Source organism: Achroia grisella, unplaced genomic scaffold, assembly GCF_030625045.1.
Source record: "Achroia grisella isolate CSIRO2021 unplaced genomic scaffold, CSIRO_AGI_Agris_v1 utg157, whole genome shotgun sequence".
In the NCBI taxonomy this organism is placed as follows: domain Eukaryota; kingdom Metazoa; phylum Arthropoda; class Insecta; order Lepidoptera; family Pyralidae; genus Achroia; species Achroia grisella.
In genome coordinates this window covers 1431562-1458741 of record NW_026712653.1, presented here as the reverse complement: position 1 = coordinate 1458741, position 27180 = coordinate 1431562, and the positions used below count along the sequence as shown (strand labels likewise).

General features: G+C 36.4%; 1 protein-coding gene across 3 annotated transcripts in view; it reads right to left on the bottom strand.

The window, feature by feature from the left end:
* Positions 1 to 16277: 16277 nt before the first annotated feature.
* Positions 16278 to 27180, bottom strand: part of LOC131841043 (protein tiptop) — a 455231-nt gene continuing 444328 nt past the window's right edge. For 2 of the 3 annotated variants that reach the window (XM_059189277.1, XM_059189276.1), the window contains exon 5: positions 16278 to 19498. In XM_059189277.1, the coding sequence (XP_059045260.1) occupies positions 16471 to 19498 (3028 nt within the window). In that variant the 3' untranslated portion in view covers positions 16278 to 16470. Of the gene's footprint in view, positions 19499 to 21262; positions 22943 to 27180 lie in introns of those variants that run through there. The other variant, XM_059189278.1, reaches the window with a different exon arrangement.

Genomic DNA, 27180 nt, shown 5'->3' with positions numbered 1-27180 from the left:
ACCGTGGCTGATTGCTGCATCAGTGCTATGACCACACAGAGAATTTATATTTATTTCTATATTAAATTTAATATCTTTCATATATATGTTAATCTGTGAGGTATTTATGATATGGATTGCCATTAGAAGCCTAAAATATCATCACTTAAAAAAAAATGACAGACAAACAAAACAATGAACATCGTCGATATTGTACGAGTACAGCAATCCATTAATTTTTATAGATATCGTCCTTTCTGTGTGTACACTTCATAAGTAATGGCCGGGAATCGAAACCCAAACCGCACAGGTCATTGTATACTTTACATTAGAACAAACCCCTATAAAATTGGTGTGGTACAAGTTATAAGCGTATATCGCTTTGAAGGTAGAGACTAGTGTTTTTATAGCATAGAAAGCTACCAACCTAATTGGTAAATAATTACCATCATCAATAAACACATAAAAAGTGGAATTGGAGGTGAGTCTGACTTTTAATGGAGAGATTTAGATTTACTCTTTTCTTGAAGGTTTAAATACTGTATTTTTTTTATTGGGTTGTTTGGGCTATTGTCAGATACCTGAATCTGTAGCACTGTGACCTACATAGATCTATTGTGCTCGCCCTTCTTGAAAGTTCGCTACCTAGACCTGTTAGGGACAAGAATTGAAGGATATTCTTAGGAGCAATGGCTTTTATCTCCTCGGAAAAGAGTGTAAACTTTTCATTTCAAAACCGTAACGGTGGGTCATAAAAAAAATTACATGCATTTATGGGACTGTTGGCACATAGCTCGTAGGACAGATGGTCGTTGGGGCAGTAAAGTCCTCGAGTGGCGACCACGGCCCGGAAGAAGCAGCGTGGGAAGGCCTCCAGCAAGGTGGACCGACGATGTGGTCAAGATCACTGGAAGGCATTGGATGCGAGCAGCGCAGGACCGATCGTCATGGAGATCTTTGGGGGAGGCCTATGTTCAGCAGTGGACGTCTTCCGGGTTGCGATGATGATGATGATGGGACTGTTGAATATATAATATTGTATGTTGTTATTTTCTCCAATAATAAGAATGACAAATTTTGATTCTTATTTTGCAATAATATTAATTTCAAAACAAGAGTCAAGATTTTTCAGTAATTTTTGAACTCAATTGAAGAACTTCAGATTAATTATGTTATCTGTGGTATTAGTAAATATGATAGTATTTTTACTTCTATTATCAATTGTTTTTTTTAAATTTATTCACATTTCTGTAATTTTTAATGATATATTGTTTTCAATTAAAGAAATATATTTAAGATCTTATTTTATTTGATGTCTTTTAAAAAAAATGTGTCAAATGTTAACCTACTGATTGAGAATTATAAATACAATATTTTTTTAATTATAGAAAAATAAAACCAAATGTTGTATTATTTGAAATTAAGGTAATAAAATAGGTTTATATAATATACCATTTATTAACTTTTTCAATTACAGTGCACGTTTCTATATGGTTTACAGTGGGTGCTTGATAGGTTGACGCGGTTCTAGTACAGCCCGCTGCCGCTTATGCCTCGGACCACAGCCGGCATGACGGGCACACCCGCTTCGTGCACACGTCAGTCACTCCACATCAATCACTGTTCGTAGCGACTGTTCCACTCATATTTCAGGGGTCGATATCGAAGTCAGCCAGCCGCTCTTATTGCAATAGACTTAAGGTGCAGAATACCTTGACACTTCGGTAAGGAAGTGAGTTTTCAATCGATTAAGTGCCGTTCCGGTAAACGAGTTGGATGCTCGTTAATACATATAATTATATTATTTTGACATGTACTTTGTATAAAATATTAAGTGTTTTCAATGAAACAATCTTAATCGTATTTCTTTAATTGACAGGTTTTTTTTTTGTAACTGGCACATAAGAATGACAGAAGAGATTGCATACTATTTTTTTTTTATTTTAAAGTATGTTAAAGTGGTACATTGGGTGTGGTATTTTCAATCATTAAATTGTTATACCACACATTTAGTTATTTCTGAAAATTGACAATCTAATGTTATCCATTTAAAAAAATCTATACTGATATTATAAAGACGAAATAATATAATAATCTCAGTTCAATTCACACAGCGCTATCTAGACCCAAGTTAGGCTAACTAAAGCTACTATAAATAACCAATAAATACATAGTTTTTTTTGTAAATACATACATATTATACATAGAAAACACCCAGATCGATACAAAGAATCATACTCTTGAACACAAATGTTTGTGCGGTGCGAGGAATCGAACCTGTGACCGTCAGAAGTAAGGCGGTGTGCTAAACCGCTTGACCACAGATGCCATCTAGATTTGATTATTTGTTTGTTTAGGATTGAATGGGCTCCGAAATAATTGAACCGATTTGAAAAATTGTTTTACCATTAGAATCATACTATGTTGGACATAGGTGATAGAGTGTCCCATATCCAATAGCGAGTTCCCTGATACATAACATAGCCTATAGAATATTTTCAAAACCGTAAGGGATCCGTAATTTCAAAAAATTCGGTAATGTAACCCTAACTATAAGATATCCGATAGCGAGTAGATATCCCTGACAAACATAGGCTACAGAATATTTTCAAAAACGTTAGGGATCCGTAATTTCAAAAATTTCGGTAATGTAACCCTAACTATAAGATATCCGATAGCGAGTAGATATCCCTGACAAACATAGGCTACAGAATATTTTCAAAACCGTAAGGGATCCGTAATTTCAAAAAATTCGGTAATGTAACCCTAACTATAAGATATCCGATAGCGAGTAGATATCCCTGACGAACATAAGCTACAGAATATTTTCAAAAACGTTAGGGATCCGTAATTTAAAAAATTACGATAATGTAACCCTAACTATAAGATATTCAATAGCGAGTAATATTTTGAAAAACATTAAGAAACCGTATGGAAACTTCGATAATGTAAATACCACAAAACTATTCTATCTGTATATAGTATGTATATAGTATGCTGCGGAAATTATTCACAATAGAGCAATGATATTAGAGGACGTCAATATCGAAAGTTGTGTGTATGTGTGTGTTTGTGCAGGTATATGTGTGTGTGAGTGCGTGTCTATGTGTGGGTGTGTGTGTATGTTAATGTATACATATGTTTTATTTTTTTTAAAACTCGTGCGGAGCCGTGAACTGTTAGTATAGTTTAGTATATTTATAAAACGATATTATTCAATTCTATAACTTCATTAATTCAATTCTAATGAAATGTAAATACACAAATTATAGATACAATAAATTATAGGCTTATTTCAACAATAGACTATTTTAGTTATGACAGTCGGGACTGTCAAATGTCACTCTCACGTCAGTTTGAGTCGCCGCTGACAAAATGTGGATGGTGGGCGGCAGGTGGCAGGTGGTAGATGGTGTGGGGGGGTTGTGCGCGCTCTGTGAAGGACGAGTGTCGAGTATCAATCAAACTTAAGTATTTATTGTTACCGTTTATTTTTATTGATTAAATAATGTTAATAATATCACAATTACAAACTGTTGTAAAACAATTTAAAATGCAACTAGCTTTTGCCCGTGGCTTCGCTCGCTTTAATTTATCCCCTTAGGGGAGGAATTTATCAAAATCCTTTCTATAGGGATGCCTACGTCATAGTAGCTTATGCATGCAAAGTCTCAGTCCGATCGGTTTAAAATTGACAAAGTTTTTTACAAATTTTCATCCCCTATTTTATCCCCTTGGGGGTTTCTTAGCGGATGCCTACGTCATAACATCTACTTGCAAGCTAAATTTCAGCCCGTTCCGTCCAGTGGTTTGGGCTGTGCGTTGATAGATCACTATGTCAGTCAGCTTTGAGTTATATATATTTAGATAAATGTTTTAATTGTAATAACAGTGTTGTGAAAAGTACTTAAATTAATTTAAGTTGAATAAATGATTTTCTATTCTGTTCTATTCTATGCTGGCAGTTTCTCTGCCATTCTTTTTATAAACGTTGTATTTTTGGTATCTTACTTTTATATGTAACTTTAGACTTCTTCGCTGTGAGAAAATGCTTTGGGAAATGTACAACTAGCATTTAAAATTATTTTGATTTTTAATAAAATAGTCGTTGTGTTCCCGCCCCAGTCACGAGTAGAGACACTAAAGTAATTTACAATACCCAGATGTTATAACGAAAAATAATATTAATAATCTCAGGACAATTCCCACAGCGCCATCTAGACCCAAGTTAAGCTAGCTGAAGCTTGTGTTATGGGTACTAGACAACTGATACAAATACATAGTTTTTATTCGTAAATACATACATATTATACATAGAAAACACCCATACCGATACAAACAATTATACTCATGAATACAAATGTTTGTTGCCTGCGAGGAATCGAACTCGCGACCATCGGACGTAAGGCGGTGTGCTTAATCGCTAGACTGAAATAACTTACCAATTCCGAATTTGTTACACTTCATTTTCATACAATGTATAACTATGTAAATCTTAGAATATATTAATGTATGTAATTGTTAGGTTTATTAATAAAAATTGCATTCCTTACTGAGAAAAAAATATTACAGCGTTACCCGCTAATATTACGAGAAAATTCCAAAACGATGATGATCACAATTTATAGATTGTAATAGTTGTTCATGCACAGGATTTTCATTTAATATTAGTCTCGGACACCTATATAAATAAACATTCTAAATAACTTTTAAAAAAATATAATAAATTCAATTAAGATTCATAAACTGGCTATTTAAAAAAAAAAAGAAATTTAATTTAAATTCAATTTAATTTAAGTGTTTCTTGCCAGTTCTTCTCAATTGAATCTGTATGCTGAACTGACCGGTAGGGAAAATATATAATATAATTTTTAAATTTAAATTGAATTTAAAAAAAAAATTAACTATCGAACGACGGAAAAAATATAATTTTTAAATTTTAATTGAATTTAAAAAAAAAAATTAACTATCGAACGACATTCAACTTGAATCTTTATTGTTAACAGCTACTAAGTGGAAATTCAAAATAACCCTACACATAATTATTACGGGAAAATATGTATACTTTCCCGTACGGCACATAGCCATTTCATGCAACCCGTCAACGTCAACTGGGATTGATAGACGGGAATATATCTAGAGCGGGTCTTGGAGGCCCCCAACCGTGCGGAAGTGTGCGTCCGTCATCCGTCATCGTCAAAACGTGCGCACACTGTTCTCGGTCGAGTCTGGACAAAACTGTGTTGATTTTTTATTTGGAATTTAATATTTTTTAAACGCTATGTCAAAATTTTTTCCTAATCCGTATATATGTAGATGTAGACATATATGTCTACATTAGATATAGCGGTCCGCTATGTTTTTTTTCGGACTCTAATGCTGTTGGGCGCAGCTGGCCTTTACAGCTTCACAGGGCGAGTGGAGGCTCCAAAGGTTCCAAATACGCGAAAGGACTTAAGGAGCGGCTGAAGAATACGACTTAGGGCACCGCTAGGGGTTCGAAACTCGACTCAAGGCCATCGTAATTTCCATCCCCGTTTGAATTGAACGGGGGATCGATTGTGGGGGGTCGTTATGTGTATGTACTCATGTACATGCAGAACATTTAAATTGATTCGAAATACACAATTAATTTAAATTAATAGTAATGTTTAATGAACTAGTTCTCGGTCTAGAACTAATCTAGTCTCTAGAAACGTGATTTGTATTAATATTTAATTTTATTTATTATATTTATTAACTTATATATTTTAAGTACTCATAATTTTAGTTACGTTAAATTTTTTTTTCTATAGATTTTAATTTGCGTAAAATTTATGGATTTTTGGATTTTTAATTTGGATCAATTATAGAATTAATTATTTTAAAATTAAAAATCATTCCGTTATTTATTTGGAAATTTAAAATAAAATTAGATGGAATAGAAAAGAATAAGCCAGAGTAATTTTAAAATAACACCTATTCTATTCCCACGTCAAAAAAAAACCATAAATCTGATATTTTATTATCACATTGTAAGGACACCGATTCTTTTATTAGATGCGTGAATAAATGAAATTCAGAGTCATCATCCCCGTCACATCTTACTGAGATGCACAACCTCAGCGATTTATTGTACAACAAAAATCGCATGTAATTTGATTAATGACACGTCTGAGTTTGAATTTTTTTGTCCGAATCTTTTGTCCCCGATGCACGCGCTCGGCGCAGTGGGCAGGCGATAATGGACACATGTCCCGCCATCCATCAGCGCCGACAGATGCCGCGGAGTGGACGGCATTTGTTTCGCCAACTTATACGAGAGATCGGACGGTTTCAATATAGTGGCAGGCATAGGGGTGCGAATGTAGATTTTCGTGGGCAAATTATTTTTTTTTTGGGAAAATGTCAGTTCTTTTTATAGAAATGCATGTTTTTTTTTAATGAAATAATTTGAATGCCTTTTAAGGATTAAAATATTGTAGGTTTTTGTTTTAGCAAGTTATAAGTTAGGTGCATAGGGGCTCGAATGTAGATTTTCGTGGGCAATTTTTTTTTATTAAATATCTAGACTCCTTTTGAGGCTTAAAACAGTGTTGGTTTTTGTTTCGGCAGGTTATAAGAAAGACTAACGTACAGGGACTCGAAAGTACATTTTCAGGGGTTTTTCTGAAAATTTCTATTTATTTTGCGGCTTAAAATAATGAAATAAAATGATATCTATTCAGTAGAAGATAAAACTAAAACACACATTAAACAAACAAAAAAAAAACAAACAGACACAAATTACGTGTGAGCGCGTGTGTGCGTGTATGTATGTCTGTCCAAGCCTCTACCGAGTAGGTCCGTGCTCAGCATAATGCTGCAGCGGCTGGAGCGCTGCAACGCTGTTTTCAGCACACCTGGGGTGGTGTATTGCCGTGTTGTACACGATTTATGATATGATATACTAAATATATAATAAATAGATATAAATTAATATACATAAATACACATTTAGCTAAAATAGAGATAGTACACAAATAACAAGGCGATAATAGATATAAATACAGTCAAACAAAAGAGATACAGGAGATTGATTGATTTTTGTACCTGCAAAAGGTATTTTTTTAGGTGTTGTTTAAAAGTGGAATCAATGGATATTTCAGTTTCACTAAGTTATATATACATCCGTATATATCAGATTGATTTTTGTACCAGCGAAAGGTTTTTTTAGGTGTCGTTTAAAAGTGGAATTTATGGATATTTTAGCTTCACTAATATACATCCGTATATATCACACACAGTCTCAATATATCACCGTGAAGTTCACATGCAAATAACCCTATTCTGAAGTAGCGGAAAAACAACCCTGAGCCGTCACCATTAGCTACAATAGCAGCCACTATCGGCTCTGACTGATGGCTCCCCATGACCCCCTCGTTGAGTAAATAGCTAGATTTAGATCGCACAATAAATGATTTACTTTGAGGTCGCCGTAATAAGTAGATTGATGTTCAGCGGCGGCCCGTCATTTGTCTCGACAAGTCGCCGCGCTCAGTTGGCGGGGTTAACTTTGTAAAAAACAAACGCCTCTGTTTTATTTTCAACTTGCTGTTGTTTTATTTTGTTTTCTAATATGAAGACAATGTCACTTATATTGGACCCTGTGGTTTAGCGGTTGAGCACACCGCTTTAATCCCGATGGTCGCATGTTCGAATATTTCGGTCACGGTACAATTGATTTATGATTGTTTGTATCGGTCTGGGTGTTTTCTATGTATGTATTTGCAAGAAAATATCTCAAAATTAAAGTCAAAATATCTTTATTCATGTAGGTTTATAACGAACTCTTATGATATGTCAAATTTCGGTAGATCTCGGAACAGTTCGGTGTCTATTCGAGCTAAGAAGAATTGATAAGAAACTCAGCTCTTATTCTTTTCAAATGAGCTTTTACACGAATACAAAAACACATATTCATCTATTTATATTAGTTACAAGCTATTCCCACGACTTCGTCCGCGTGGAATTTAACTTTATTTTTCTGAAACAAAATAAAAGTAGCCTAAGTTACTCCTTATTACATCAGCTACATGCCAAAAAAAGTCCCGGCAAAATCGGTTCAGCCATTTCAGAGATTAGCTGGCACAAAAAGACAGACAAAAATTGCAAAAAATATGAATTTGGTGTATGTACCGTATTTATATTCATATGCATGTAGTAAAAAACGGTTATTTCAATATTATAAACAAACACTCCAATTTTATTTATATATATAGATGTATACCCATAACCCTCTACTTAGCTTGGGATTAGATGTCTGTGAATGTTTATTAAGATCTAAAACTACATCAACACTAACTTCTATTCAATAATTGTATTATTATTATATTTATAAAAAAGCAATTAAAAACTATAATATAAATAACCCCACCCTCAGAATTATAAAACGTTAATTCTATTATTTAAAAAGTTACGGCACACAAAACAAAACAGATGTAGTACACACATCAAAGTCGTAAATTAATAAATATATTTACGACCCGACAACAAACTATAATTAAACAAAACAACACGGTATTATTTCGGCGTTTGCCATAAAAAGATGATAAACAGCGTATAAATCACACTATCCATCTCGGACCTTTACATAAATCCTGGGAATGCGCCTCCCCCTGTACCCCCCTGTACCCCCCTGTACCCACGGTGGGGGGCTGTGGTATTCATTAATTTGATGAAATAAAACAAAACGTCATTTTAATTAGTCCCCATTATTAGATGTACAATGACAGACAGCGTCGGCGGGCCCCAAGGATTTGGGGACGGTTGTCTTGTTCGAAGTGGGGGACAGGCCGCTCGGGGTTTGGAAACATACGAATTTCAAAATATGACTCGGCACCTTTCTCCTTATTAATCTGACTAAAAAAAATTTTTTTTTATATAATAATAATAATAATAATCTCAGGACAATTCACACAGCGCCATCTAGACCCAAGTTAAGCTAGCTAAAGCTTGTGTTATGGGTACTAGATAACTGATATAAATACATAGATATTTTTTTTTTGTAAATACATATTCAAAATTCAAAATTCAAAAATTCATTTATTCATGTAGGACATTTTAGCCGCTTATGAACGTCAAATTTTTACATTATAATTTTATTTTTTTCCCTACCGTCCAGTTCGGTGTTGAGAAGAATTGAGAAGAACTGGCAAGAAACTCAATTGAATTACTTTTTTTTTAAAGCCAGTTTATTTACAATGTATTTTTATATAGGTGTCTATGTCTAACATTAAATGAAAATTCAGTGCATGAACAACTATTGCCACGCACACTCGTCATTCAAGTAATCGTTTAGTGAGTAATAGGCTTTGCTCAGTAAATATGATTTAACAGATGTTTTGAATTTATTTAAGGGTAATTCCAACATTACATACATATTATACATAGAAAACACCCAGACCGATACAAACAATCATACTCATGAATACAAATGTGCCGTGCGAGGAATCGAACCCGCGACCATCGGACGTAAAGCGGTGTGCTAGACCGCTAGACCACAGAGGTCGTCAAAAAAATCTTCATCAAAAATTCTATATAGCAACGTGTTCGGGAGTAAAATCGACCCGTATATCCAACCTACCTGTAGCGACGAGCATTCAAGGGTTTGAGTGACAGGTCGTCTGTCACACCAACCGCTCTACACTTTCCCTCACCACGTATCCATTACTCGCTGTCTACAACACTCAACTCACTATACCATAACAAACCAGCAATGTACGATTAATAATGAAAAGTGTTGTGGAGTAAATAGCGTCAGTGGTGCAGAAAGTGTGTAAATGGCGACGAATGACGTCATTATCATGATTAAAGCGAGGTTCCCCAGAGTTAAGATGTTGCGAGTGATCCCGGCGAGACAGATTTAAGGCGCCGGCCGCGTTGGCGGTTTATGGTTAGGTAATTAACAATTTTCTTATCTGCAACATGACGAATATATGGAGATGTGTTTGGGAAGAGCCACAGTTTGGTTAGCTTCAGTCATAGGGTTGCTTCAACTTGTTGATGTAAAAAGGTTTTGACTCGAAAAAAATATGATCTATTCTTGAAGATCAAGATTGTTTTTTTTTTGATTGAATGATAATGGAATGTTGCACCCGCCTGCGCTAACGGTTTACGCTGGCGGAGCACCAGTGGAGGATAAGATGACCATGAGGTCAGGTCAGTTAGCCCATCGTGACAAATTCGCCATGAATTTATCACGATGGTTTCCAGGGGGAACCGCGTGGAGGTCAATCTGACATGGTACTTTGATAGCAATAGAATTATCAGTCCACATTACTAACAATCCCCTTTTCCCCCAGATCAAGATTGTTTACTTATGGCAAGTAAAACGGTATATGTTAGATAGATATATAGATAATAGTTTTTATTTGTATCTTAGTACACACATATAGACTTAATTATAACATCACATGACAAGTACCTATAATATAACAATTCAATGAGGGTAAACCTGCATGTGTTCGAGGGTAAATCTGCATTCGGGAAGCTCCGATATATCTTTTCGTCCAAATTTCCGCAGTGTCTCAAGACGAAGGTTTACGACCAATGTGTGTTGCCAGTGATGACTTACGGAACAGAGACGTGGTCGCTAACTATGGGCCCCATCAACAAGCTCAGAGTCACTCAGAGGGCAATGGAGAGGGCTATGCTCGGAGTTACTCTGCGTGATCGAATCAGAAATGAGGAGATCCGCAGAAGAACTAGATTGACTCTGAAGGGGCAATGGGCAGGGCACATAGCTCGTAGGACAGATGGCCGTTGGGGCAGTAAAGTCCTCGAGAGGCGACCACGGACCGGAAGACGCAGCGTGGGAAGGCCTCCAGCAATGGACCGACGATCTGGTCAAGATCGCTGGAAGGCATTGGATGCGAGCAGCGCAGGACCGATCGTCGTGGAGATCTTTGGGGGAGGCCTATGTCCAGCAGTGGACGTCTTCCATGCTGCGATGATGATGATGATGAAACCTGCATGTGTGTACTACAGCAATACAAAACTGGTACATAGCTCAGTGTGGAGAATCACTCAAGCAGCAAAACACTGATTTTCAGTTGTGTCCTCGAGGGTGAATTGTAATGAAAAATAAAATGTAATGTAAATGTGTGTAAAATGTAATGTGATGTGAAAAATAAAAAAATAAAATGTACCTTTTATTTTATTTTTTCATAAATTAAAATGAACTTAACGAAATAATGTAAAATAAATAAATAATAAAGGAACTTGGAAAAGTAGGAATTACAGTAAGAGTACCAGAACTTTATAAATACCGAGATACTACTATAAATGGGAATATAATAAATGTGTAAAATGTTCCAAAAAACAGCAATATTCATAATATTAATACTAGATTTAAAGACAAACTTGCTGTCCCCAAGTATCGTTTAGAAAAAGTTAATAGGTCTTTTATGGAAATAGGTATAAAAATTTACAATAAGATACCAAAGGATATGTTGGAATTACCCTTAAATAAATTCAAAACATCTGTTAAATCATATTTACTGAGCAAAGCCTATTACTCACTAAACGATTACTTGAATGACGAGTGTGCATGGCAATAGTTGTTCATGCACTGAATTTTCATTTAATGTTAGACATAGACACCTATATAAATATACATTGTAAATAAACTGGCTTTAAAAAAAAAAAGTAATTCAATTGAGTTTCTTGCCAGTTCTTCTCAATTGAATCTATATACCGAACTGGACGGTAGGGAAAAAATAAAATTATAATGTAAAAATTTGACGTTCATAAGCGGCTAAAATGTCCTACATGAATAAATGATTTTTGAATTTGAATTTGAATTTAAAAATAATAATAATAATAAATACAAGTATATAGAATAGAATAGAATAGAAAATTCTTGGTGGCGACGACAGATCAGAAGCGCCAACAAGGACCGACGACCTCAGTCGCCAACCATCACAACGGTCTCGGTAGGTTTAGCGCACCGCTTTACTTCCGACGGTCGCGGGTTTGTTTCCTCGATGGTACAAATATATTCATGAGTATCATTATTTGTGTCGGTCTGGGTAATTTTTAGGTATGTTATGTGTGTATTTAGAAATAAATATGTGTGTGAATTCTCCTAAGATTTTTATTATTATTATGTAATATTTTGTTAATTGTGTTATTATTAAAAGAAGGATAGATTCTTTTAAGTTTTTCTATTTCTTTAACAGCCTGGTTACCACTGTTATACCTATTGTATAAGGCAAAGTCACCTACATTACTTTTATTAATTCGTATTTTTTCTGTATCTCATGTATGTTATGTGTCTGTAATTGTGAATAAAGAATTTATCTATATATCTATCTATTTCTTTCACCAATTAGATTGCTTTGTAAGCTGTGTTTTGTTTGCATGCAGAGCGAGGAATCGAACCCGCGACCATAGGAATTAAAGCGGTGTACTAAACCGCTAGACCACTGAGGTCTTCAAACACCATTTAGTCAGTCAAAATAATTTCTTAAGGTTAAGGCAACGCGCACACCACTGATGTTTCAGCGTCCATAGATTACGCTCACCATTTACCATTAGATGGTCCGTCAGATTATTTACCATTTCAGTTGCAAAAAAGGCATGATTAGGTTCTGCAGTTCCCTTATAATCATGGAGTTTTCCATGAAGGGTATATTAAAGTTTCTTAAGAATAAGCAACGCGCACGTAACACCCTTGGTGTTTCAGGCAACTATAGGCTATGGCAATCATTTACCACCAGATGGGCCGTCGGCTTATTTACCATTTCAGTTATAAAAAAAAGTTGATCAGGTTTTTCAGTTCTTTCATATGTTTACCAATTGTATCCTATACATCATCGATTGACCTGCGGATTGAACGGAGCAACGTCGACTGCACCTATTTCCCCTGTTCCACCAACATGTTCCATTGAAGCAGCGCTGCTATTGGTCGTACCGTAATGTTATATACCCTACAGCCTTCCTTGATAAATGGGCTATCCAATAGTCAAAGAATTTTCAAAATTTATCGAACAGTAACAGAGATTACCCTTTTTTTTTGACTTGGAGAAAATCCCTCATGGAGACCCGCCGGCCCCGGGGGAAGCCCGCGGGTACTGTGAGACTCCTACGCATTAAAAACTCCAAGATGTCCCTCACCCAACGCCTAAGCCGGAGTCGCGGGATCGATGACAGTCAACCGCAACTCCGGCGGAACAGAGATTACCCCTAACATTCAAATTGGGAAAATTTACCACTGTACAATATTTATTTATTTATTCTTTTGACTTAATGTCTGTTGGCATTCTCTACCAGTCAAACGGCGCGTTGATCAGAGACAATAAGGATAGTACTAGTGGAGTTGGTTATGTTATGGATATTATCAACTAGCTGTTCCCGCGACTTCGTCCGCGTGGAAATTAACTTTATTTTTCTAAAATAAAACTAGCCTACGTTACTCCTTATTACATCAACTACCATAAAAAGTCCCGTCAAAATCGGTCCAGCTATTTCAGAGATTAGCCGTAACAAACAGACCGACAGACAAACAGACAAAAATAAAAAAATTGGTGTATGTACCATATTTATGATCGGTCATATGCGATCTAGTACACCGCTTTACGACCGATGGTCGCGGGTTCGATTCCTCGCACGGTACAAACATTTGTATTCATGAGTATGATTGTTTGTATCGGTCTGGACCGTGTTTTCTATATATAATATGTATGTATTTACAAAAAAAAAAGTCTATGTATTTGTTCATTATCTAGTACCCATAACACAAGCTTTCAGCTCCAGCTTAGAGATTAGGGTCTAGATGGCGCTGTGTGAATTGTCCAAAAAAAATAAAAAAATTTATATTCATATGCATGTAGTAAAAAACGGTTATTTCAATATTACAAACAGACACTCCAATTTTATTTATATGTATAGACTTAGTAGTAATCCACATTCGCGATTGTTTCCAAATGGAGTAGATAGGTGATGTATTCGCTTTCAGCAAACATACAAAACTAAATCATATTAAATCAGATTTCTAATTTTTGCAATATTAGTGCAGTTGATTTGTATTTATCCATTACCAATCTTATAGATTTAGTTTTATGACTATTGAAAAGACTACTGTATTGTATTATTTACGCCTTAAAGTAAAATCCCATCAAAAACATAAATGTGAAATGATAGCCGAGTTTAATATTATGATATATGCCTTGATTGTTGACTTCTACGACAAAAGAGGTGAGATCTAAATGGGTGCCAACTTCAATGGTCTGTCCTGAAATGTATTTATAACAATATAAAATATCATTTCTTCTTATAACTTAGGATAATATACTGTAGCCTAAGGTCTGACTTGGCTAGTTCTCATATACTAATTATTACTTTCGATTGCTAGTTACTACTAATAATAAAATAGGAACCGACAAGTAACATGTTTAGAACTTGCGAAGGCTACAGTATATTTCGTATATGAAAACTAGCCAAGTTAGACCTTAGATCGGAGAGCATTCGAGCTAAGAAGTGACAAGAAACTCAGCTCTTATTCTTTTCAAATGTGCTGGTAGATTATTACAAAAATACAAATTCAATTTTTAATTCAAAATTAGGCAGAATAGAGTGATCACCAGCATATGCCATTGCAATTTTGTAAACAGAATATTCACCTACATCATATGCTGTCCACTGAGAACTCTAGTCATAGATCATCGCCAGGTACAGTCCAGACTTCTGTCTAGTGATTCACATTTCCATAAAAGATACTAGCAGACCCGGCCACGCGTTATTGTGGCTAAGGTTCTTGAATAATATTACGACTATAAATTGAGATGTAAGCTATCCTATCTTTCAAGTTGGATCAAATTGCACACAATGTGCAAATCATATTTGGTTCAGTAGTTTAGGAGTCCATCATGGACAAACAACGTGACACGTAATTTTTTTATATAAAGATTTGAAGAAAGAACTTAATTAAAAATTTAAGCGTTTTACCTTTAATCACCAGATTATATATTAATTTCTTCCTTATAATGAGTTAATAGGAGTATCAATAAATAAAATAAACATTTAAAGTATGTAACATATATATTTCTTTGAGCTTTTAATTGCATTTTGAAATACAACATAAAATATTAAATAAGATTATTAAATTTGGTAAAATCAATATTTTCAACACCATTTTTTTTTATTAAAGAATGAGCAAAAATCTCTCATCAGAGCTAGCGTATACATAATATTTGTCGTACCTTTTCAATATCGATAAAATGATAGTTATTCTTTAAATCCTTTACTTTACACTGATTGGTATTGACGCAGATGTGAATTAAATCTAAATTGATACATCCTCAAAATGCGATCCAAAACAAATGTTTCCATTTAAGTACAATGTAATATAACCACGTTTGCGTCAAATACCAGCAGTCGACAGTACTTCAGCATCACTGTTTGATATCGTTCGCCTTAATAATTAACCGTTTACAATATTTTTTTTATTAAATATAAAAGAGTTTACACTCGCTTGTACCGTATATACACATCGTATATCTGTCGTTTCATTGGAAGATATTCAATACACTTGAATGTTCTAAACGTATACTCATGTAGTAAATCCTTTTTAAAGAAAAAACTGGTATAACATATTATCACTTTTAAATATATTGGTTTGGACAACCAATTGTTGCATTGATATACTGGTATACAAGTGTTCACAGACATAGGTCACCTAAAATTATGTACTTAACACTAAATAATAAATAGCCACCTCACTGGGAGAGCGTACCTAGAGCAAATTTACACTAAGGAGATAGTATTGCATCCTATGTCGATTCGTATGTACAATACGAACTCAAAACGATGAGATTGGATCTCCGAGATTACATGCACCGACGCTCAACTTCGCGAAACGAGAGAAATTCAAAATATACATAGAATAAACTAAGAACCATTCTAATCTTAACTCCAACGTTTGATTTACATAAAAAAAATATTAAGTAACTAAAAAAAGATATTGCAACGAATTTTTTTCAATACTGAAAACACGATAACACGACCGAGTTGTGGCCTATCGAATCACATGCAAAGGCGAACCGCAATTAAAATTAAGTATTCATTTTTAGATTATTAGCAAAAAATATACATTTACAAGAGATCGAATCGAACTTTATGACTTAATGTGACTTATATTTACAATTACCGAAATGGAATTACGAGTAGCGTGGAAGATAAGCGCGGCCCGAGGGCCCCCGACGACGCGTCGACTTCACCTAAAGGCAAATATTTTGAAAATATTCTCTTACATCTAAACGAACGTAAGACGTTTGGCGTATACTTAAGTCACTAGTCGTAAATTACACTAACCGAACGATGCGGTGAACTCTAACAATAATTATCTAAATAATTAAATTGGCAAAGAGTTTCGAAATACTTAGCGTCGCCGCGGCGACCTAACCCTAGTAAGGTTTAACGTAGCTGGATATGGTATCATCACAATTGATGGCCCGTTGACCTATGTACAGTCTACACGTATTTACTGGAAAGCTGCTTCGCAAGTTCGGTATACTTGAGGAACTTGGAATGAGGACTTTCGTCGAACGACTGAGAAGGACTACGAGGGTCCTGCGGCGAAGCTGTGTTCGAGCCTCCACTCTTGTGAGTGCCCGGTGACGCGGCCGCTGGAGGTGCTTTCATCGGAACCGGCTCCGGCAAAGCCCCGTCTTTCACGAAATGCATTTTAGAAAGATGATGCCGATAGGCTCCCTTCGAAATAAATGGCGTGTCGCAAAGAGCGCACTTCATTATCGAGTCCGTAACTACTGCATCATTACAAGCCCAGCTAAACGTAAGAATACTCGGGGGACCAGCCGGTGATGGTGCCGGTGCGGGAGCACGAGATGGATTATTCTCAGTTTTATCGCACAACTTCTGAAGTGCCGCTAATGGATGACTGCCGCTACGGCGAGACGAACTCGGTTCGTTAGACGAGCCACCGCTGGCTAAATTGTCGAACATAGAAGATAGCGCGCCTAAACTGGAAGCCGGCTTTCTATCAGCTCCAGGAGTGTGAGCTGAACGATCGCTGGCTGGGCTACGAGGACTAGCAGCGGGGCTCGGGCCCTCGCTTTCTCGTTTTGGAACCGCTTTCATTTCTTCCTCATTCGAGCTACCTGGTCGAGGAGGTTCCTCATCATCATCGACCTCAGTCTTTACACGCACTGGCTGACTGCTTAGATCTACCCCATTCTCACGATCATCCTCCTCAGTAACTTCCCGTTTTATTCGTACTTCAGTGGGACGATCCTCAGAAGCGGGAGTTTGAGAGCCGCGAGTATCTGGAGTGGTTCGTGGAGTCATGTGATACGCATCTAATTTCCTATCAGGTGTAAGAGATTCAACTCTGCTACCGCCTCGCTCTGACATTGAACTAGATTCACTGCCACTACGTTCGCGGCGACCGTAGCCTTGTTGGTGATGGTAGTTCCTCAACATATTCATTGTTTGAGGATCTACCAATGGTTTCGTATAGTCTACACTCTCATCTATTCCTAATCTTTTAAGAATACTAGAACCGATGGGCGCATGTGATGCCCCGCCAGGCATTCCGGGTACAGAATGTCGCGATCGCGTATCGAAACTCTTTTCTATCAATTGTTCTATGGCATTTAGAACCGAAGGCGACGAACTTTTATCATTACTCGCATTGGGATCTTTGGAACTAGGGGAAGAATCATTCACGGAAGAAGGTGAGCGATGGTGAGCTGAACCCGGAGAGGGTAATTCTTCATTAATACTCTTTCGACCGTCGCGACTAGTTGGCGTAACATGACCAGGTACATCAGGAGGAATGGGAATATTATTTGAAAGAAGAGCACTCTTCAGAAAATTCCTTTGGCTATTTGACATGGGTGCACCTATACATTGTCGAATGTGTTCGACAAATACAGCAGTCTCAATTTTATCACCGCATTTTTCACAAGTAATACGGCTACCTGTCCCGAAGTCCCTAATTGGTTTTCCCATAGGAACCCCATTACCCTCCCCATTTTTGAACTCGTGCTGTGCCCTTTCTAACTCTAAGAGTTTCCTAACTGGTAAAGATTTCTTCCTCTTTTCGCGAGTTTGGCGTCGCCTACCTCCACTCTCCGTAATAGACCGCATGATGTGCTCTTTATAATGTGAATTTTTGACCATATGATTACTTAATTCTTTCAAGGAACTAAATGCTTGATCGCACACTTTACAAGTTAAAACAGCGCTAACGTGACTACTTGTACCTGTGGTTGGAGGTACTGCATTATTTGCCCCGGGGCCGCTAGAATTAGAACCTTTTGCTTCATCGGAAGACTTCCACGATATAATCTGTTCTTGTGAAATAATGTTTGTATAGTGTTGAGTTCGTTGCATGTGGCTAGTCATTTCGGCCAGCGAACGGAAGCTTTCCGCACACCACATGCATTTCAATATTTGCCTAGTTTGCTCGGCACCTTTACCTAACCAAACGTCTTGACCTCGAACTAACTTTCTTGGAATCGGCATATTCTCTTTTATTAGCATATTCAGGTCGCTCTGATTTGGTTTAGAAGAACCACTAGAAGACGATGAATTATGAGATGGCGTTGAAGGTGAACTAGACGGTGGCTGCAAAGAGGGAGGTATCGGTGCACCAGTCCCTGGAGGTACGGGCACGTTGACTCCGCAATGCTTGGCTTCTTTCATGTGAACTGTCAGGTCTGCAAGGGAGTTGAAACTCTTTTTACACCAAACACATTTCAGGACATCCTTCGTTTGATCGGCGCCTTTATTAAGCCAGTGCGATTGCCAAGCAGAATGTCTGGCAGCTGCATTTGGAGCGAGACCAGCGCCCAAAGCCGCACTTTGTACAGATCGAAACAGTTCCTCACCACCCAGTCTGCTTAGCTCGCTCATCTTTTCTAACGCTTTAGTCGCATCACTCGGTGTCGGCGCTCCATGTTTTAATTTACCATTCCAATCCGCAGGTACTCCACCTTTTGGAGATAAGCTTGCTGCGGCTACAGCCGCTGCAAAATATGGCAAATGAGGTGCAACAGGAGTTGTCCATGGTGATGGAGATGGTTTAAACTCTATAGACCGAGAACTTTTCCTCGTAGGGACCGGAGATGGTGATTCGTCCGGTCCTCTTTTCCTCGTGCCCACCGACAGGTCCAAAGGACCATTCTCATTTTTACTGAGATTAACAGCATCATCAGCATCTTCGTCGTCGTGAGGTGAATCACTCCGCTTGGTGCTGAAATCCAAGACGGCATCAGCTCGTTCGGAATCGGTCATGTCATCTTGACACGACATGAAGAGTCGTTGCTGCGCTGCGGCCGCTGCAGCGGCGCCTAGGTAGGCGGCGACAGCTGCAGAGTGCGGAGGGAGGAGTGCAGCGGGCAATGCGGCGGGTAGGGCGGCCGTCAGCGCAGCGGAGAGGGGGAGGCCCGGCCCGCTGCGCCCGGAGTACACCGAGTCATTGGAGGGACATCGCGGAGCACCCGACGACTCCCGCGACAGACATCTCGGGCTCTCCCTGCGGACAAATGAAACACGACGTCAGGTTGACATAATTAACTTATTGCCGAAAAGTCGGCTTGTCGAGCACCCAAACCGGTTTAGCATTGAATAGATAGTAAACAAATTTTATGTCGTAACATTTTAACACATTTTCCTCGTTTGTTGACAAAACATTAACAATGTCAATGCAAATCTTGATATTCATGTCATATATCTAAATATTCGTTAAAATACTTAGAAACAGCTGTTATGAGTAAGACAAATTTCTTCTTAAAATTTCGTCACGATTTAAATTACAGTGTCAATTTCTGTATCTTCATTTATTACTCAATACAAACTTAATTCTTTATATATGACGTCAATAAAATCAATAGCAGTTTATTTACAACTAATGGATTCGTCAACCGTGATCGTGGTAGTGGATTCGAACAAACATATGAAACATTTATTAATATTAACCCAATAGAGATCTAACAAAAGTCGTACAAACAAAATATGACAAAGAAGAAAAGTGGGCCCTGAATTTAAACAAAATTGAGGTAGCCATTCTTAAATGTAATCGATTACTTTCAAACGTTTCAATAAATTAAATAAACAAAATTATTGAAATGTAAATAAAGTATACTAATAATAATAATAATCTCAACAATTCACACAGCGCCATCTAGACCCATTAAGCTAGCTAAAGCTTGTGTTATGGGTCCTAGACAACTGATACAAATACATAGATATATATTTTTTTTTCGTAAATACATACATATTATACATATACCCAGACCGATACAAACAATCATACTATGAATACAAATGTTTGTGCCGTGCGAGGAATCGAACCCGCGACCATCGGCCGTAAAGCGATAGACTAGACCGCTAGACCACCGAGGTCGTCAAGTATACTCAATTCCTATTGATATTGAAAATATTAAATATGTCATCCATTTAATGTGATTTGGATTTGATCCCTATTGGATCACTCCAGCGCGTGGTATCAGAGGTGTCTGATTATCAAGCACAATGTAACGTAGGTAGCATGTTACGTTAATTGAAATACCAAATCAATATTGTAGTTTTATCACAATTATTCAGGGATAAGATAACACGGCATATACAACATTCAACGACACATCTAATCAATGATTTATGGGACAATTAACATTATCAATAGATTTTAGAATTTTACAAACAATAAGAAATGTATCACAGAAATGTATGATAAACCATTTTTGTGATATCAAAAATAATCAACGAAGTTTCGTTTTAGACTCTACTTGATTGTCTTAAGATCATGTAGTTCAAAAAGTTCATGTTAATTTACATTTTAATTCTTGGGTGCATGAATAATTCCATTTTACCTAATTTGTTTTGATATTATGTTAAAAAACAATTTTGTCATCCATAACTTTTCATTGAAATATGTGTATTTTTGTTATTAGACAGTAGATTATATTAATGTGACAACGAATGCTTCAATAAAAAGTTTCATTTTGTCTGAAATAATAACATAGAAATCTAAATGAGATCATTTTATAACATTATACAAATAAATAAGTTATAAAACACTTCATGAAGATAAAAGATAAACAATATTAAACAACTTAAGCTGTGGTAGAAATGTAGAAACCATTCTAAGTCCAAGATGTACACAAAATACTAAATACAAATACAAAGAAATCTTACGAAATTGATTATGAAAATATAACGAATTAAAATAACAATACGAAGAAAAAAAATTATAAATTAGTAGTTAATATTGAAACACTTGTACAAACATAAAACCTACCTCACGTGGTCGGGCTCGACGATCATTTTGGACGAAATTTTTTCAATATATCCGAAACGGAGCGCGCAAAAAGTCTCTCGGATCCATCAAATATCACTTTTTAATAAGAAAAACACCATTCAAACAAGACAACTTGTGACTTCCCAAAAATAGGATGAAGTGTAAACACGTCGCGAAAGACGCGCCGCGAGACCCGCGGTCGGGAGGGAAGTGCGCGAGCCGGCGGCGACGGCGGCGCTCCCGCGTGGAATGAGACACCGCGTGATTTACGACCCGCCTGCAGCGCCCCCGCCCCGCACGCCCCTCGCTAGAGCAGGACAGACGCCGCCGCGATGAGCGCTGCAATGCGACAGACAGAGACGGCGACACGTATTCTGCTTCGAGGGGTGGTGCGCTGCGTAATGCAAGCGTGCGTGCGATGCGCGAGGTGGACGTGCAGTGACGGCCGATCGTTCTGATGACAGCCGGGTGACACAGCAAAGCTACTCCGCATAGCTGACTCACCGTCGTAACCCAATGAAAACTGGACGCAACATCCTCCACGGCCAATAGGCGCGGTATACTTTTAATGAGTATGTTTACGAATCTACGTTGATATGTTTGCTCGTGTCAGCGGCACTATCCGTCCGAGAAACTCTCCGGGGCTTAGAGAAGATTACCCCGGACGGGGTTGACGGCGTTGACAAGGAAATGGCGCGTTAACAAAACGCCGAGACGAGTCCTTTTAACAACACCGGGACAGACAGGGGACGAGGACGGATTTACGCGTATCATGAACAGATTTCCTGCCTTGACAAAGGAAAATATTCTTTAGGTTTATTTATTTTTACGAGGGTAAGGTACGACAAACTTACTCCGAATGACAATATAAACGTCAATGGGAGAAAGTGTGGACGAGAGTCCAATAAGACGACAAAGGAACGTCTCAATCAACGGCGTATCATTTCAGAAAATCACTACGGAGTCTATGCGCTCCTAGTAGGTCCAACAAACGAGCCGGACCAAATTTTGTCTGTCATCTCCTCGATAATAATGTCTGTCGTGATTTGACGAAAAGCATAGTTGGAATCCTATTACAAACAAACTTGAACAAAGTTCCGAACAAAATCGCCAGCTGTTTATAGCTTCCTATAAGCATTAGTCGGGTGCGGGTCAATCAATCACTTGTGTTTATGTGACAGGTATTGCGGTCTCTTTCGCGCAGGAGCATGCATGCGATCGGAAATAACCAGTCTGGGATGCTACGCGACATAAACAAAAAATATTCATGCTCTATTTTTCCGTGGCGCTCCAGATAGTAACAATGTGGGGGCGATAAATTCTACACTGTGGTCGTGTTTTGATGTGTGGCGTTCGAATTGGGACGGGGTGAGGCATGTGCGCGAAGTTTTAGTTCGCGTGGTGCGGGCGACGGGCGACGCAGGGACCCGAACACCTGACACCGTTTGAATAATTTCGCAGTTACAACGTGAATTTTAAAACCGACACAGATGTCTTGGAAGCGATAAAACACAACTACTAATCAATCTACTAAGTATAGATACAACGTTAAGTAAAATGGATAGTGCAATATGAGATATTGATTTTAATGATAAACAACTTTATTGTATGAGTCAACGGAATAATAACCGTTTTATCGAAGTATTTCAATTGAAACTGCATACAGAATATGAACAATTTTTTATAGCTTTGGAGACAAACGAGCACGCGGCTCACCTGATGGTACCAAAGTAATTACCGCAGCCCATGAGCCCCTCTAACACCAGAACCTTTTAAGAAGGAATAAGCTCTTTTCTTAAAGGTATCAATATCGTATCGGTTCGGAAATTGTACATGGCAAAAAGTTGCTAGAAAACCGCACGGTGGAGGACCGCCATTCATCCAGAAGATCAGTTAGACTATGCCTTCTAAAAATCTTCGCAAATTTCTTTAACTTTTACTAAATCGAGATTCGCCTAAAAATACTAGCTGACTGAAAGAAAATATACCTATTAGAACTGACAAAGAATGATAAACTGAAAACAGTAGTATTAGATCATGTTATTTAAATTACACAATATGCAATTTATACACATAGTAAGAAGCTAAACGTTCTGACTTCCGTCTACAAAATTTACAAATAAAAAGAATGGTTTGTTAGCATAATGCTCGATGAATTAATAATTGCATATGCACATCATTACTGACAGTAATTATTATCGCTGTAATCAACATAATGATTTACTGAGGCATAAGTACAATAACCGTCATCTTCATACATAAAAATAACAATACACCTCCCAAATTCATTAAGAGACGAAAAACTGATAAAAAATATAGGAAATCTCAAGATCACGAGGAAAAAAAGCAATTGACAATATGTAAAATAATAATAGTAATAACATACCTGTACAATTTACACAACGCCATCTAGTCCCTAGGTAAGCAGAGCTCGTGTGATGGGTACTAGACAACTGATAGAACTAATAGATATTTTTTCGTAAATATATATAAAATATACACAGAAAACGATAAAAACAATCATACTCATGAATACAAAATGTTGGTAAGTACTGTGCGAGAAATTCAACCTGCGACCATCGAAAGTAAAAAAGTGTGCTAAACCATTAAACCACCGAGACCGTGTGGATATTCTATCATTAGAAACTGAAATATACGTGAACAGGAAGACAAAGTTGGATCGATTTAAAATCTAAACAATGGACGCTCAGGGTGGGAGCATACTAGAGTTGTGTTTATGATTGATGAAGTGTCTTCACTGCAACTAATTGACAGTGATGGAACAGCCAACCTGCAAACGTATTAAACACACGGATCTATCAATATCCACCATTTTCATTCACAATTGAATGGACTTAAAGGTGATATTTGCTTGAGTGTGGGATTTCGTGACTCTGACGATGACGTGGCGATGACAATCGTACCTGTCTTTGCAGCAGGCATATCTAGTAGATAATTAACAGGTTTTTGTTAAAATCATTTTCATTTAAATCAAATCGATCAAATCAAAATATCTTTATTCATGTAGGTCTATTACAGACTCAAATCTACCGTCAATTTGGAATGCTTTGGAGTTAAGAAGAACTGACAAGAAACTCAGCTATGTAGCTAGCAGAAACTTTGCAAATGAGCTAATACATGTTTAAAAAATACAGATTCATTTCTAATTTCAAATTAGAGAGATAATCTAGAAGACTGATAGATAATTGATCAATCAAGATGAGCTAGTAGTAACTACAGGTTAGATACAACAGCATATAGGTACAAACTGGAACCCAGAGCTGTGAGCACACCAGTCCAGCAATAGCTGAGTTTGTATCTATTGCCAAACATTTTATAAAATTCATTATATAATTGTATGACTGTATTATTAAAAATATTAAAATATAAAAATATTTATTTACCATTTTTATTTTTAGTTGCTTCTTTTAGTTTTTTAAATTAAAGAAAAAGAACGCTTTGCATTGGGCATTTTGAATGTAATATACTTTTAGAATTTCTTTACTTCTAAATCTATTTAGAACATATTTATTTTATTGTAATAAATATTTCATATTGCCTCTAAAGAAATTTTTATTAAAATCGCTTCAGAAGTTTGCACTTAAAATACATAATTCAGTTGATAACGATTTATTGTTTTTATATCTGTAAACAACTTATCTTTGTTTAAATACTAAACTATTGCTTATCACAATATCTTAGATTCCAGTTATATTACAAGTTACTTAAGTAAATAAAGTGCATTTTCCAGTATTATATAAAAGAACAAAGAATAACTCCGCGCTGTATATTTAATCTTAGATAAAGAAATTACACTTGCAATATGGATACGGTCATAATAAATAACAAGTTCTATATGTTTGACACAATTGTAAGTCGTAATTTTTGTTGAATTGATAGACAATGGTATTTGTGACAAAGATTTATAACGTGTAATAAGTTTCAATTAGAATTTTATTGAATTTATCACTCCTAAACAACTGTACAAATATGAACGAGACGCACGAAACAATGCGAACTGGACTGCAATTAGTAAAGCATTTCAAAATTAATCAAACACAATAAATTGTTGAGAAGGCAAACACACTTGAGGAGAAACAATGAAGGTTTGAACACTTAGCGGTGATGATACATCGGCATGTTTGGACATGTGTTTCTCGTTTTGAAACACCTTTCAATATATCAAATGTAATATTACCGAAATGTTTTCATTCATATATTATAGTATCATGAATAACACGGCCTCGGTAGTTTAGCGGTTTAGTACACTGCATTAGATTCAATAGTTGCAGGATTGATTTCCACGCACGGTACAAGAAATTGTAGTTTAGAATACGATTGTTTGTATCGGTCTGGATGTTTTATATGTATATTATGTGCATTCATTCATTTATAAACTTAAGAGAACTTGTCGGTGGAGCTCTTGCCACTTTTTACGATCTTCCATCGTACTCTTTAAGCCTTGATACGACACGACTCCAATTCTGTCTTTAATTTGTTTGATGTAACTGTGCCTTGGTCTTCCTCTGCCCCTCTTCTACTTTTCCCTCAATTTTCAATAATTCATCGAGCCGTATTATGTGCATATGTGTTTACAAATGTAATCAGTATTTAGGTCAGTTGTCGAGTACCCATAACAATAGGTCTGCTTAGCTTGGGACTAGATGGCGCTGTGTGAATTGTCCTGATATTATTATTACATGGAAGAAATACCTAATCGTATTTATATTATTTGTCTAGTACCCATTATACAAGGTCTGCTTACCTTGGGACTAGATGGCGCTGTGTGAATTGTCCTGATATTATGATTATATGGAAGAAATGACTAATCAAGGTTAGAGAATTAAAAATATTATTTTGGTTACTACCTAAAGAAATAGTTGTATTTCAACAACAATAATAGATAACATTACGCAATCGTACAAATCAAACATAGACAAGTCGATTAATCAGTTTTTTGTCTATACCCGTATCATATTTAATCTGTTGTCTGTGTAGTTTTAATGATAGTTTATCTGTTTATAAAGAAAATAACTAATATGGAGAAAATATAACATACTATGAGTGAATCAGAGCTTACATTACTTAATATAGTGGGGATTGTTAATAATGAGGATAGTAGCCCCTAGCTAGTAGTAGTAGTTGCTAGCAATATAACATGTCAATGCCCCCTAGAAACCGTCACGGTCAATTTCTGGTAAATTTTGCCACGATTACCATACCTACCTGAATTCATGCTCATCCTATCATCATTCACTGATGCCCCGTCAGCGTAAACCGTTAACGCAGGAGCATTCACCATTTCATTATGATCCATTAAAAAAATATTAGTAATTATTATGTAACTCGGGCAGTAATAATTAATAAATTCATATTCGGATGAAACTGTACATTCACTTTTTAGCATTGCATATTTACAAGCAATTGGTTGTATATATCATTATTAAAGTTTTCGTCCTAAAAGAAGGTCGCGTCACTCATAGCAAAATTATTGATCTATGAAATATAAGTAAAATAATCTATATTCAAAACCTAATGTAAGAAATTTTGAATAGTCATATAATATTTTTTTATTCTATCACTCATTGGGAAAGCAGACATTACAAGAAGAACGTGGAAAAACTTGTGCGTTATTATTTAAATCAGTAAAACTCTAAGCGAATTTAGGCAGTTGATTAAATGTAAATGAAAATAAATAAGTTATTAATGTTTAATCAACAGCCTGGAATATAAGTTTCAAGCTTCTAGCTTTAAAAATGACAATATTTCAATACAACATTTCATTTCTCCTTTCAACTCCTCACAATCCTTTTTTTTCGCATTAAAAAGTAGCCTATGTCCTTTTTACGGTTTAGACTATCTGTGTACGAAATTTCATTTAAATCAATCAATACATCAATTAAATCGTTTTGACAGAA